Source organism: Tasmannia lanceolata, unplaced genomic scaffold (assembly GCF_043159265.1).
Source record: "Tasmannia lanceolata isolate RefF3 unplaced genomic scaffold, GAP_Taslan_0.1 ptg000013l, whole genome shotgun sequence".
NCBI lineage: Eukaryota > Viridiplantae > Streptophyta > Magnoliopsida > Canellales > Winteraceae > Tasmannia > Tasmannia lanceolata.
This window is the reverse complement of record NW_027518690.1, coordinates 2477501-2493196: the sequence shown is the minus strand read 5'-3', so window position 1 is coordinate 2493196 and position 15696 is coordinate 2477501. Positions and strand designations below refer to the sequence as shown.

The 15696-nt window shown below is 39.2% G+C and overlaps 1 protein-coding gene across 3 annotated transcripts in view; it reads left to right on the top strand.

Annotated features, from left to right (window-relative positions):
* Positions 1 to 5297: 5297 nt before the first annotated feature.
* LOC143889495 (phosphatidate phosphatase PAH2-like) overlaps positions 5298 to 15696 on the top strand; it is an 18532-nt gene continuing 8133 nt past the window's right edge. Inside the window, exons 1-8 of one of the 3 annotated variants that reach the window (XM_077393734.1) lie at positions 5298 to 8628; positions 8754 to 9331; positions 9415 to 9488; positions 13164 to 13248; positions 14784 to 14870; positions 15069 to 15141; positions 15303 to 15358; positions 15586 to 15629. In XM_077393734.1, coding sequence (XP_077249849.1) covers positions 6195 to 8628; positions 8754 to 9331; positions 9415 to 9488; positions 13164 to 13248; positions 14784 to 14870; positions 15069 to 15141; positions 15303 to 15358; positions 15586 to 15627 — 3429 coding nt within the window. In that variant the 5' untranslated portion in view covers positions 5298 to 6194 and the 3' untranslated portion in view covers positions 15628 to 15629. The remainder of the gene's footprint in view (positions 8629 to 8753; positions 9332 to 9414; positions 9489 to 13163; positions 13249 to 14783; positions 14871 to 15068; positions 15142 to 15302; positions 15359 to 15585; positions 15630 to 15696) is intronic. The other 2 variants (XM_077393733.1, XM_077393732.1) reach the window with 2 other exon arrangements.

Below are 15696 nucleotides of genomic sequence, written 5' to 3'. Positions count from 1 at the left end.
AATATCATTCCTTAGTGACAAAAGTACCTTCTTAACTTTGACAAAATGACAAATGTACAAGTATTTATGCACAAGTGGCAATATTAGGAGGGCTATTGATCATAATTTAAAATTTCGGTTTTGGACCCCTGAAATTTCGGTCGAAATCCTTTACAACAAAGAAAAGACTATTTTATTCAATATTAAATTTCGGTCGAAATTTTGGTGAAATATTAAATTAATTTAAAAAAGAGATTTTTGCGTGAAAATTCGGAAATATCGAAATTTCGACCGAAGTTTCGGCTGAAATCAAATACCGTTTCGGGTTTTCGTCATTTCGGTGTCAGTCTCAGCGAAATCCGAAATTTAAAACCATGCTATTGATGTAACTAAGGCACAAATCGGTCTTGGTATTGTTTCCTGGGTATTAATGGATCTCTATTATTCATTTTACCCTTGTTTAATTCAGATGTATGCTAGGGAAATTGGAATGTGGACCCCTTAAAATAATAGGGTCATCATTGCACAATACAAATACAAGAGATGAGAGTCAAGTGTGTGGCGACCAAGGTTTTAAATTTCGGTTTCGGTACCGATTTCGGACCCCACCGAAATCCGAAATTTTGGGCCGAAATTTGGTAATAATAAAAACATATTATTTAATTAATTTCAAAATTTCGGCCGAAATTTTCTAACATTTCTTTTTTTTAAATGACATTTTCTCGAAATTTCGGACCGAAATTGTCGAAATTCCGAAATTTGGTATTTCGTGAAATTTTAAATTTCGTCAAATTTCGGTTTCGGTCCCGATTGAATCCGAAATTTCGGATTTCGCCCTTTACCAAATTTCGGACCAAAATTTGGGAAAGAAATTTCTGTAATTTCAGTCTGAAATTTTGATTTAATGTCATTTTATTTTTAAAAAAAAATTTGTTAAGAAAAAATTTGGAAAATTTGGTCTGAAATTCCAAATTTCAGCCCAAATTTTCGGATTTTGGTGGGGTCCGAAATTGGTACCGAAACCAAAATTTAAAACCTTGCTTTCGGCCCTCACCGAAATCCGACGAAAACATTAAAAATAATGTTTTACTTAATAAATATTTCGGCCAAAATTACCATAATTTCAGTCAAAATTTCAAGAAAATATTATATAATTAAAAAACGAAAATTTTGGGTTGAATTTCCTTAAATTTCGAAACTTTGACCAAAAGCCTGTAATGTTTATGAGTATTGCCGATTTCGATTTTGGGGCTGACCGGTCGAAATGTAAAACCATGGGTGTAATAAGTCGAAACGGCTAAAAGATCCTTATCTATAATCTATCCATAATCTATAGCAATTTGCTTGGCAATTTCACATAAAGCTATTTTGCGGCTCTCTATTATTCATTTTTCACTTTGGTGGTGATTTGCCTTTGAACTTGCTTCATGTTTTTTGGAAAAATTGCCAATGGGTGACACCAAAATACGAGAATTGCCAACGGGGGACCCACTTTTGTAAAAATGTTAGAGAGGGACAAAATGGGGGTTATGAAGTTTCTAAGAGGGGGTTATCAACCCTCTAAATGGGGTTATCAAACTCTCAAAAGTGGGTTATCAACCCTCTGTAACAATTTTTCAAAATTGTGTCCCCCGGTGGCACTTCTAGCTTTTTTGTGTCCCCCATCGGCAATTTAACCTTTTTTTAAAGGAACGCTGGGAGATGTAAGCCAGTAAAAAGTACTTGTTTTTAATGACAGTTAGAGCTAATGAGTGCTCAGATAGAACATGTAAAAATATAAAGAGATTAGCATTACTCAGGAACGAGATATCTATAGAAATCCTACCTACTAAATCTAACTTTAGTTGCTAGTCTATCCAAACTACATAATCTATCACACATCAATCCAACAGGCAAGATCTGATCTAGTAACAACAGTGAATACACAGGTTAAGTGTAAGATACACAATGGGCACTTCACTTATGAAGGCACGCGTGACGAGACTGTAGGCTCTCAACTAGGGCTGCAGGTCGGGTTGGGTCGGGTTTTTCAAAAGCCTAACCCAACCTTGGAACCCATTATCTTAGCCCAGACCTGCCCTGATCCTGAGTCAGAGCCGAAAAACCTCAACCCATTGCCCGCCCTACAGGGCTCAGTGCTGGCCCTGGCCCGCCCTGATTGGGCCGGCCCGGCCCTAATACCTGTTAAGAGTGCCAAAAATAAAGCAACCACTTATCATATAGAACAAAATGATCAATAAACAGAGAAAGGGAACAAAATACAATATGAATTCAACAACATGACGGGCAACAGAGACAATTAATAATAATAATCTAAAGAAACATCAATCCAAGAGAATAGAAAATATTAGCAAAAGAAATATGCACAGATGGTTCAATTCTATAATAGAAAACTTTTGGTCGGGCCGGGTCAAGGCACCCGAGGCATTAACCCAGAACCCGACCCGACCTGAGTCACTCAGGACCTTAAAAAATGAACCCTGACCGCCCTCAGGGTTGGAAAATCCAGCCCTGACCCTGTTCGGGGCTCAGGGCGGGTTAGGGCTGACATGGCCAAACTTGCACCCCTACTCTCAACAGATAATGTCTTTGAGCAATTGAATGTGTGACCACGTGTGAGTTATTAATTCCTTTTTTTCCTTTTTTTTTTAACTACCGAGTTTCGTTTTACAAAACTCGGCTAAGTCATTGAGTTGACTCGCCCAAGTCAACAGTTACTCACAGCCCAAGTTCCTGGTTTCCCACTATACCCCACCTCAAAAAATCTATTTTACATTGCCAGCATCTAAATGTGTAAGATACCACATAAGGGAATATCCATTGTGGCCTTGTGGGTGCTTTTCTTAAATAAAGCTATTGAATTTCTTCTACAACTCCTGAAATCACACACATCCCACGATGAGGGACCACTCTGATCTTCCTAGTAACCATCATGCATGTAAAATGATTAAATCCTGCACCATTCATTTAGTGGGCCCACTTAAAATTCAATTGATCGAACAGGTAAGACCATTCTAACAGTGCAGATCTGGCTTGATGAAGTACAACGTGGACCCTACTCGATGACGTGTTCTTATTGCAAGATCCCGATTGGCTATCATAAACTGATGACCAACATGGAAGCATCAATCGAAATTTTAATCGATCCAACGACTGGGATCATACTTGCAAACTGATGATCTAAAATGAAAGCGCAGTGATAAATCGACCCCCCAAAATGATAAATCGACTCCCCATGTGTCTATCTCTCTCCTCTTTCTTTCTCTAACCCGGAGGAGAGAGAAAGACACATGGGGAGTCGATTTATCATATTTGGGAGTCGATTTATCACTCCCCAAAATGAAAATATCAATCAAAAGTTAGATTGATCCCGGTGCAAATTATGATATGGACCTCTATGTAGGCCCCCACTAGATGACCTCATTTATTTTGTTCACTATCTAGGGGTGTAAACGAGTAAGCTCAAAAGCTCGGCTCGGGCTCGAACCAGGCTCGGCTCGGTCAGGCTCGCGAGCCTTACCGAGCTTGGGTTATATTGTGTTCACACGCCTCATCTTCCCTGGACAGCCATACTAGTGTAATTTGACTACTTTTTTTACACTATGGGGGGTGGTCCTAGTAACAAATGGGGTTCCAAAAATGAAGTGACATATTTTGCCCCCCCCCCCTTTCACTCCTTGGACAATCCTTTTAATGTATAAATTAATATATAATATATATATTTAAATATATTAAATTCTTAACGAGCCTTAACGAGCCGAGCCGAGCTGAGCCTGGCCTAACTTGGGCTCGGCTTGTTAAGCTTAACGAGCTTGGTGAGCCGGCTCGGCTCGGCTCGTTAAGGATTCAAGCCGAGTTTTTTTCGAGCCGAGCTCAAGCGAGCCTCCGAGCCCGAGCCAAAATTGACACCCTTATCACTATCCCTGGGATACCGATATTGGCACTATCATATTTTGATAATTGGACAACTTCATTTTTAATTTTAGGGCGATGATATTGTCACCCCCCCTAAATTACGCATTCGCTCCCCTTTTGGCTTGATTTGACGTCAAAAAGCATTAATAAGGGGGGCGAATGAGTACGCAGGGGGGGTGACAATATCATCGCCCTAATTTTATTGTTTAAACAGCTGCCAAAAGGTTATCACAGTCCCCAAAAAGCCTCAGAAGCCAATTAAATAGGAACATAAAAGCTGAGCTTATGCAATTATTAAATTATAGTAGTGCCAGTATCAGTACACTTCTTTTAATTTGAAACTCTTAAACATTAAATTCTTCCTACCTACTTGACTAAGTAGATTTGGAACATAAATATGTTACGTTTTATATTAGCCTTCTCTAACCAAGGTCATTGTATCTAACGTAAGCCCAGTGCGCAGTACACACAGCCAAGCAAGAAAGTACCAAAAACATTTTATACGGTGTAAGCCCGTACAACCTAGTATTTTTCAAAAAGTATTGTACGGTCCACACCGTAGGATTATCTAAACCGTCCATCTGATGCCCACCACGCAAATAGGATAATAGATTGTGCCCAAAAAGTCATTCCCATAAGATGATCCGAGCCTGACGATCTCTAGAGGGACTATTAAGGAAATTTCTATAGTTTCAAGGGTTGGGATCATCCTATAGAAATGATTTTTGGAGCTCAAGCTAGTTATGTCGTGGCCCATCAAATCGACGGTTTGGATAGTCGATATTTTATACAATATAAACCCTTGCAGTCCCTTATTTTTCAAGAAGTAATGTACGAACTACACTAGAGGATGGTCCAAACCGACCATATAATGGGTCATAGCGCAAATAGGTTGTGCCCAAAAAACCGTTTCTATAGGATGATCTCAACCCTCCGATCTATAGATGAACTACTTATTACGGAAACCTCTATAGATCGGAGGGCTAGGATCATCCTATGGAGATGATCTTTGGGCACAACCTACTTATGTTACAGCCCATCATATGGACGGTTTGGATCATCCTATAGATTAGAGGGCTAGGATCATCCTATGGAAATGCTTTTTGGGTAACAACCTATTTATCGTTGAGTTCCATCTTATGGACGGGTTGGATCATCCTCTGATGTGGTACTACAGTACTTTTTGAAAAATATGGGACTATAAGGGCTCACACCGTATACTGGATAATCATACGATGTGTGCCGTACAGTAATTTTTGAAAAATACTGGACTATACCGCCTTACATCATCATATGAAATCTGGTACGAGAAAATTTCACGTGCGCACCAGTGCGTAAGTTAGGCGGTAGGAACGAAGAAGAAACGGTCGTTTTATTCGTTTTAGTTTTTCTCTTCTAATTTCGTACGGAAAAAGAAAAAGAAAAAACCTTAAAATTTCGAAAGGGAAAAATCTCCTTAAATTCGAGAAACTGGTTTGAAGCAATCAGACTACGGGCGTTAAAAAATCTCAGGCTTTTTTCACCCACCTAACGCAATTATTCTTTCTCTACGAGCTGACGTGGCCGCTTTACAGATCTCAATCTCTTCATAAGAAACCAAAAAAGACTCAAAAATCGAGAGAGAACGGAGACAATTGGCCGCTTCTCAGACTCGATTGTTCTTTTTTTCTCTAATTCCAGGTCAATCCAACGAACCCAATTCACTTGTTTTTATTTATAATGTGTTTGTTTTTAGGAATACTTATTCGATGGGTTTATGTGAATATATCAGATTTTGAGTTTCTGGTATCTGGGTCTTGTTGTTTCAAGATCAAGAGGATATAATTTTGGTGGGTTTTTATTTTACCAGGTGATTTTTGAAGTTTTGTGATCTGGGTCATTGTATTTTGAGGATGAGACTGTAATTTTGGTAGGGTTCTTCGTATCTGAGGGCAATTTGTGATCTGGACTTCTTTTTTTCCTGACGAATTTTCGAAGAGTTTGATGAATTTGGGGAGTTCCCTGGATTGGATTTGGGTTTGTTGGAAGATTTTGAGGGTTTGTGATTTTGGGTCTTTTTGTTTAAGAACTGAGGCCCTCTGGGTTTCATGGGGTTTATGTGGAAATTTTAGGATTTTGTGAGACTGTTGAATTTGGGGAGTTTTCTGGATTGGATTTGGGTTTGTGGGAAGATTTTGAGGGCTTGTGATTTTGGGTCTTCTTGTTTAAAGACTTGAGGCCCTCTGGGTTTGGGGTGTATGGGAAAATTTTAGGATGTTGTGATCTGGGTCTTTGAAAAAATTAGAATTGGGAATTTTAGGATGTATGCAGTGGAGAGGCTGAGCAGCTACATATCTAGAGGAGTATATACAGTTTCAGGCCCATTTCATCCTTTCGGAGGGGCTGTCGATATAATCGTAGTCCAACAGCAAGATGGGAGTTTCAAGTCGAATCCGTGGTACGTCCGTTTTGGGAAATTTCAAGGGGTTTTGAAGACAAAAGAGAAGGTTGTGAATATAAGTGTTAATGGGACAGATGCTTCCTTTCATATGTACTTGGATCATAAAGGAGAAGCTTACTTTCTCAGAGAGGTGGATGCTGATGTTGGGGAATCCATCTTCTCTCCTTTATCGTCCGGCGACGAGACGGATGAGCAGTCTCATAGTGGAGGGTTAGCAAAGACTCAAAGCCTTGATTTTGATGGTAATCGGTCGAATTTGGTCACTCAAATCGATATGGGTAATGGGAAGATTGTGACGAGGACAAATTCAGGGCGGTCTAGGATTTTTGGGCTTGTGTTTGGTGGGAAACCAATGAAGGAGGATAACAGTCTTAGGAAAGGAGACACAAATGTGCAGAGGATAAGTTCATTGGAGCGCGCCGAGATTGCTGCAGACCTCTTGGAGGTGAACTGGTCTACCAATCTTTCGACTACTAATCGGAAAATGAGTAATGCAGCCGTTGTGTCTGCTCCTGATTTGCGGACTGAAGAGGCTAAAGTGGATGCTGAGATTAATGACAAAAAAGGCATGGATGGTTCTTCTGTGCAAGATAGCATCATTGATCATAGTGTTTCCATGCCTGATCTTGATGAAATTATTGGTTCCCGTAACGAGACAATGGGGGATAATTTTGGGACTGGTGTTGTAGATATGCAGTATTCTGAAGAGATAGCCAGTCCAAGTCATCCATGTCTGAGAAACCATGAGGAGGTTCTAGAGATATCCGAGTTAGAGACAAGTGACACAGCAGGTACACGTGAAATAACCTTTGAGCAATCGACGGCAGAGATCAATGAAGAGAATGCTGGTTCTGATGAGATGGTGAAGGGATCTATTTCTGAGACCACTGTTACAGATTTGCAAGGTCCTAGTTTAGCTGATGTGGTAGTGGACCCGATTGTTCATTCTAGTGTTGTCGAACAACCTGATGCAGAACAGGCGTCTGATAAACAGGGTGGTCTTGTAGCAACAGGTGTTTCTATAGAGTTTAGTGGAGAGAATAGAGTTTCTTCCTGCATCTATTGTGAGACATCTGAAAGCCTGAATGTTAGGATTGTTTTTTCCAGTGCACAAGCCCTTGACACTCCTGGCGGAGCTTGTGAGGAGGTTGAAATTCACTCTGATGTTTTATATGAGACAACTGAGCTAATTTCTGAGGTAAATTCACAACCAGAGTCTGGTGTATTCATAGGTAATGATAGTTCAGATGGATGCAATCCCTGTAACTTAGAATTATCTAACGATCGGCATCCCTTGGAGTGGCATAACTCTGAGTTAGGGTCTGAAAGTGAGGGAATTTCTGAGAACTCAACAACAAATAGTATTAAATCTGAGCCATCTGCTACTGATGGTGGAAAAGTACCAAAAGAAACCCTTTCTTCACTTGATATGCACTTGATAAATTCTAATTCTGTAGGAGCTGAGGTACTGGGAGTGGTTCACCAAGACACTGTAGTTGAGGCACATACTCCGGAGAATACTTTGGGAGCAGACATCGTTGAGATATGTGAGAATCAAATGCCAATGGAAGATTTCTCTTCTCGACTTTTTAGTGATAATGAAATGGAAAATCGTGATGAAAAATTAGTGAACCCGAGCATGTTATCACCCGAGACTTTAGAGGAAGATCAATTCCTCTTCATTGACACTGATAATTTTGTAGCTACTGGACCCCAATATGAAGAGTCAATTTCTGCAGATGTGTTGGAGATGGATAATCACTCCATGGAAGGCATTGAAGAGGAGCATGTGTCAGGTGATATTAATCACGAGTCATCTTTTTCTTCACATCAATCTTTTGCATCCCAATCATTTCCTACCACAGGTTCATATTCAGTGGAACTCGTTCAAGATTCATCTCCAAATGATTTTAAAGGCTTGCCCGACTCATCGAGGAGTCAAGCTAGTCCGATAAGTATTCCAACAGGTCGAACACAAGCCAGTCCAATAAGTATTCCAACTGGTCGAATACGTACAGGGGGAGTTAGCCAACTGTTTGGATCCATGCCTAGTATGCGGGGCCATATTCGCGACCTTGAAAGGTCTGATATTCTTCGACCTCATTCTCTGGATTTAAGTTCTGAAAATTCAATCTGGGGCATGCTTAGGAAGGATTTTTCAAGCAAGTTAGAGTCAAGGTGGGCCCCTGAAAGCAACTTAGTACCGGACCAGTCTACAAGTGAGGCTGCTGCTGCAGTTGTCGCTACTCAAAGTTCGAAGGAATATGAACAGTCATCAACGTACCCTACTGTGGGTAAGTGTACTTGTTGTTTTCTAAATTTAATTGCTTTTCCTATTGTTCTTCCTCATCATTTCTATGAAAGATATATGTCCAATGTAATTTGTGATATTACCATGGTGGTCATTTACTTTATGCAGAGATATCCCTTTGTAGGCACTTGCTATTTGAAGGGATGGGAGCTCAAGCTGCTTCTCAAGTATTTGATTCTGAAAAAGTGGATTTGGATAAGTTCACTGCTCTGGGCCCTTCACTTGTGAAGAATGATAGGTTAGTTGTCAGAATTGGTGGCCGTTATTTACCATGGGATGCTGCTGCACCGACTATTTTGGGAATGGTTTCTTTTAGTCAGGACCAGATTTTTGAGCCAGAAGGCTCGATAGCTGTGGACCAAGTGGGAAAAACTCTCGAAGGGGAACTGTCTGGAGCCATTGTGCCCTCTGGTGGTAGCTGGAAACTCTGGCCTTTCAGTTTCAGAAAGTCAAAAACTATGAGACCCATCCCGTCATCTCCACGTGGCACCAAAAAGGTTGATGCTGACAATACTTCACAGAGTGCCAGTGAAGGGACTGGGGGTAAGAACGTGCCCAAAACTAGGCCAACAAAAAAGGTTCGATCACTCGTTCCTACATCTGAGCAGCTGGCTTCCTTGAATTTGAAGGACGGACGGAATGTGATCACCTTTACTTTCTCAACTGCAGTGCTTGGGACACAAAAGGTTCTATTTTGGGTAACTTGTCGTTATTTTCTGTTCCACTATGCTGTTTCTATTCCTCATACATTGAACACATGCTTGAACAGGTGGATGCTAGAATTTATTTGTGGAAATGGAACACCCGCATTGTTGTCTCAGATGTTGATGGGACAATCACCAAGTAACCTTTTGACTTAATTCAATTACAGCGAATATTTTTTCGAGTTTTTGATTCACATTTTACATGTTTATGGATTGAGAACATATAGTATGAGGTTCTGTATCCTTGCTTCTCGATATAAGATATATTATATTCCTAGAGAAGATTTTTTGGCATTTGACTCTCCTGTCTTAAAAGCCTGGGGATTGGCTCTTCTTGAAATCTTATAATCATGTTCTTCCACCTACAGTCGGACACTTTTTTTTTGAGCCAGAAATAAATACCATTTCATGTTTTACATCTAAGCATATTTAAATGGTTATTTTGAGCATTTCCCCCTAAGATCACTCACACATCTAATGTTGGTATATGGAAGTCCTAGATTCTCTTTTGCATTCTGCAAACGATAAGAATAGAAGCGATAGCAAAATATTTGAGGAAAATATAGTAGAACAAACACCACAACCACCTTAAAATTTTCAACCATAATTTTTTTTTTTCAATCTGATCTCAAATCTAAATGCCTCAGATTCACTAACAAGATATGATAGAATTGAACCACAAGAGCCTCAGTGTCACAGCCACCAAAGATATTTGAGCATCAAACCAAAGAGAAAAGAAAATTGTAACCCTTCATTAGCTCCTCAAAAAGCTTATCACAAGTACACGTGTGTGCGTGCCACATATATTATAAGCTCAATTTAATCCTACTCATTTGCTTGGAATAACTTTCAGGCCTTTGATCAACCTAAACTAGCCCTAATATTTTAAAGTATTAAAAAACGAAATAGAAAGTGAATTATATGTTGCTGTATAGAAACATAACTGACCTTCTATCTAATTGGAAAAGTGTGAAAACTACCATAACCTCTCTATATTTACTTTCTATGATATAAATATAATCAAAGCACTTATTTGAATCTGTCTAAGTATTTGAGTTTGAGTGTAGTTGTTAATTTAATTTCTATTTTGTTTCATATATTCAAATGAGCCGACCCCAACTAGTTTGGGACAAAGGCTTAGTTGAGTTGAGCTGAGTTCATATATTCAAATGAGGGGCTACCTGTGTAATTGTACAATGAAGTCACTTAAGTTACAAAAGATACCAAGGACAAAGATAACTATAATAGTTTAAAAGTAAAATGAATATCATAAGATAGTATATATCAGAATGATTGATATATATATATATATATATATATACATATATATATATACATAGAGAGAGAGAGAGAGAGAGAGAGAGAGAGAGAGAGAGAGAGAGAGAGAGAGAGAGAGAGAGAGAGAGAGAGAGAGAGAGAATGGTTTGTGCCTAGCTGCTCAAATAAGAGAGGGGGGGGGGGGCATTTTTTGGGAGATCCAAAGCTTTCATTTGGAAGGCCCTTCCATGAATAGGGTGTGTACCAAAAATCAGATCAATAGGATCATCCTAACCCAATCAAAGGTGGAGGGGAAAATGGGCAGACACTGTGTGTCCATGTTTCTGCCCATTTTTTCCCTCGACAAATGGCAGGGTTAGGATGATCCTATAGGGTTGATTTTTGGTACACACCCTATCCATGGAAGGGCCTTCCAAATGAATGCTTTGGACCTCCCCAAAAGTGTGCCCCCCCCCCAATGGTTTATGAGCTTTGCTAAGATAAGCTTATTTGAGTAGCTGCTCACACACACACACAACAATGTGGCCCCACCCTTGTTTTATGCTAACGTTAGCAGCTAAGCTAGCTGCTAACGTTAGCGGAAAGCCTTTTCTCATATATATATATATATATATATATATATATATATATATATAGAGAGAGAGAGAGAGAGAGAGAGAGAGAGAGAGAGGAGATGGTTTGTGCGCAGCTGCACAGATAAGCTATCTGTGCATGGCTGCACAAACCATAGTGGGGGCCACATTTTTGGGGCATCCAAAGCATTCATTTGGAAGGCCCTTCCATGGATAGGGTGTGTACCAAAAATCAGCCCTATAGGATCATCCTAACCCAATGAAAGTTGGAGGGGAAAATGGACAGACACTGTTTCTGCCCATTTTTTCCCTCCACAAATGGCAGGGTTAGGATGATCCTAAAGGGCTGATTTTTGGTACACAACCTATCCATGGAAGGGCCTTCCAAATGAATGCTTTGGATCCACGCAAAAATGTGGCTCCCACTATGGTTTGTGCAGCCATGCACAGATAGCTTATCTGTGCAGCTGCACACAAACCATTTCCTCATATATATATATATATATATATATATATATATATATATATATATATATATATATATATGTGAGGAAAAGGATTGTACGCTCGAGCGTACCAAGCTTATGGTACGCTCGAGTACCCAATCACATGGATCCCACATTTTTTGTGGTGATCCAAAGCATTCATTTGCAAGGCCCTATCATATATATATGAGAAAAGGGTTCCTGAGGTGGCGCTAGCGCTACCTTATATGAGGTGGCGCTCACAAAACATAGGGGGCCCACTTTGTTTGGATGATCGAAAGCATTCATTTGATAGGCTCTCACATAGATAGGGTGCCCACAAAAAATCAACTTGATAGGATCATCCTAACCCTTCCATTTGTGGAGATTAAAATGGATGGGTATAAACCTCCATAAATCTAAACCTCCACAAATGGAAGGGTTAGGATGATCCTATGGACCTGATTTTTTGTGGGCACCCTATCTATGTGAGGGCCTATCAAATGAATGCTTTGGATCATCCAAACAAAGTGGGCCCCCTATGTTTTGTGAGCGCCACCTCACATAAGGTAGCGCTAGCGCCACCTCAGGAACTGTTTACTCACACACACACACACACACACACACATACATATATATAGCATGCATTTGCTGCGCTCGAGCACAGAAACAGGGTGGGGCCACATTTTGGGTGGGATCCAAAGCATTCATTTGATGGGCCCTTTCATGGGTAGGGTGTCCACCAAAAATCATCTCCATTGGATCACCTTAGGGTGTCCATTTGTCGGGCCAAAAATAGACAGATTTGTGGACAAACAGTATCTGTCCATTTTTGGCCCCACAAATGGACACCCACTGGTGATCCAATGGAGCTGATTTTTGGTAGGCCCCCCATCCATGATGGGGCCTTCCATATGAATGCTTAGGATCACCCCCTCAATGGCCCCACGCACCTGTTTCTGTGCTCGAGCGCAGCAACCCTTTTCTCATATATATATATATGAGAAAAGAGTTTCTAAACACTAGTGTAGATAAGTTATCTACACACTAGCTTAAGATGCCGTGGGGGCCACATTGTTTGGGTGATCCAAAGCATTCATTTGATTGGCCCTCACACAGATAGGGTGTGCCCAAAAAATCAGCTCCATAGGATCATCCCAACCCTATGATTTGTGGAGGTAAAATGGACGCGTATAAACCTTCACAAATCTGTCCATTTTTTGCCTCCACGGTTCGAATGGAGAAGCTTATATTATACACAGAGTAATTGCAAACACACATGCTTACAGTTACGTGCGAGCGCGCACACATACACAGAGTAAAACATGATGTTCTTATGTGCTCCTAGTCTTCAGGATTTCCACTCTTACATAAACTTCATGTGATAATGGTTTGTTTGTGAGTTAATCTATATTTTGTCTAATATTTGCTTCTTTTCTGATATGTATATTTTTGTAGATCTGTCGATTTCCTCTCATGTTGCATCTATATATATTACAGATCAGATGTTCTTGGACAGTTCATGCCTTTGGTAGGGAAAGATTGGTCACAGACAGGTGTTGCACATCTGTTTTCTGCAATTAAGGTCTGTTCTTCTTCTAATATGTCTTCATTGTTAATCTGTAATTAAATTTCTAAAAATTTGGGTTTACGATTTGGGGTTTTTTAGGACCATGAAAGTGTGCATGCAACCTGGTACCATGGAAGAACATTGATTGTGTATGGATGAAAGGTGTAATATATTGTCCATTTTCTAGGCCCGTGGACAGTCATAAATAAGACCTTTTCTTTTTAGTCATGCATCAGAACTATTCATGAATGCTAACAAGGAATCCCCAATATTCAATTGATGGATGATCCATTAAGGATGCCATCTGTATATTATATATACTATGTCAATATAATGTGATCTTCTCTATTCTGTTTAATAAGTTGGTGTTTTTTAAGTTCTATTTCTATGATGTCTCATCGTATTAAAATATATCATATCATCATAGTGTGATCTATCTGGCCATGGCATTCAAATTTATGATTTATTATGAGGATTTTGACTGCAAGTGTGAGACCATGCCACTATTGCGGAGGAACTGAAGATTTGAGTCCAAGTTATTTGTAGTGCCTTTTTGATTCGTTGATCCCATGATCTGCACTTCTCTTCTTGATTCAAAATTTTTAATAGGATCCACAACTTATAATTTAGTATTAGACGAAAGAATTAATTCTAAATCAGGGCCACTCGTATTTTGTTTATTTTTTTCCAGGCATACTGATCGCTGGTAACAATTGATCAAATGTATGTAATAACCTCCGCCTTCAAAATTTGGAGCCTTTCTAGTTTGGAAAGTTTTTGAGTTGAGGAAGTGGTATATTTGGACTGGGATCGGTAAATGGCAATAGGGGAAGGAGTCATAAATTGAGTTTTTTTTTTTAATGGTGAAGATTTATTAGAAAAGGGATCAAAGATCAGTGTCCGAGATGGTCATACACAGAACCGGAAAAAAAAAAAAAAAAACTCAAGGATGAATAGATGATCAAATGTCTCTACCTTCAATCCAGCCACCTCGAACCTGGCCATATGGTCCGCCTCACTATTAGCGGAGCAATACACATACTGAAAAGATGTGGTATGACTGTTGGCAATATTTAACACCTCAACGGTAGCTAACCCCTTCCCTTACCCAATGAATAACCTTGAGACAAGAAGAGGCTGATCCACATGCTTAGTCCCAATCAACAGTGTCCTAAACTGAGTTTAATAAGTGAGTCTAATTTTAGAAGCTGTATCGTTTTAGAAGTTGATTTTCTGGGCTTTCCTTGAATAGGAACATTAAATACACTCTTTTATTACACTCTTTTATTTTGGGCTGTTCTCAAATATAAATCGGGCTTTAATTAAATTGATGTAAGTGCTGAAATTGATCCTACACCAATGGTTAGTATTATATTAGGCTTTTATATTTGAAGTTTTGATGTACTTTACAAGAGGTTAATGATAGTTACCACTTTTCCTTTTTGTGAATAGTACTACTTTTCCTTTTTTTTAAATATTTATTATTTCTATAAAGGTATGCTATTTCGTGAAGCTTTGTTGAAACCTGATTTGACTGTTCTTTGTTGCAGGAAAATGGATACCAGTTGCTCTTTTTGAGTGCACGTGCAATTGCTCAAGCCTATCTCACGAGGCAGTTTCTTTTCAACCTTAAGCAGGTAACATCTTAACTTTAAGAATCGATATCTCTATTGTATCATTAAAAAAAAAAAATTAAATTCTCTATTGTATGTCCAGAACGTAAGAAATACTAGTCTTTTTTGTCTTCTTATATCTTTTGAATTCTATCTGTGAAGGAGTGTTTCGATATTTAAATAATGTATGTCTTATGGAGAACTATCTACTTGCATTTACAGGATGGAAAGGCACTACCGGATGGGCCGGTTGCCATTTCTCCTGATGGGCTTTTTCCTTCACTATATCGAGAAGGTGATTTTCTTATTTAACTTCATCTTTTAATTGAAGAAATGATGTTTATTCTTGGTCATGCCAGTTGTTCTCAGCCATAGTTCATGCAAGTTTGGCTTCTGAGTTTCTTTGATTTACTAATGAATATTTGAATCTTGTTTAAATGGCTTTTATTGCTGAAGGCCGAACCAACGGCCTAGGGATTGGTCACTATCCAGTCTCTAGGGCTTTCTTTCTAGTAAGTTATATGAATAAATAACACAGTTACTTTTCATTTGATTCTGGTTATTTGCTTGGCCTTGAATTTTTTGGGTTGCATTCAGATATCGTAAGTTGTATGAACTTGATTCTGATCAATGGTTAATTGAAACTAAATGCTGACATATAATGTGGGACTACCACACCTTGTATTTGTAATTTTAAGGCATGGTCTGAAATAAGATTTATTTTTCTCTATCTTTGTAGTTATTAGAAGAGCTCCTCATGAGTTCAAGATCGCATGTCTAGAGGTGAGTCCTTACTCCTATGTTGTATCTTCAAACATGTGATATATGCTTTCATCTCAACACCTAAATT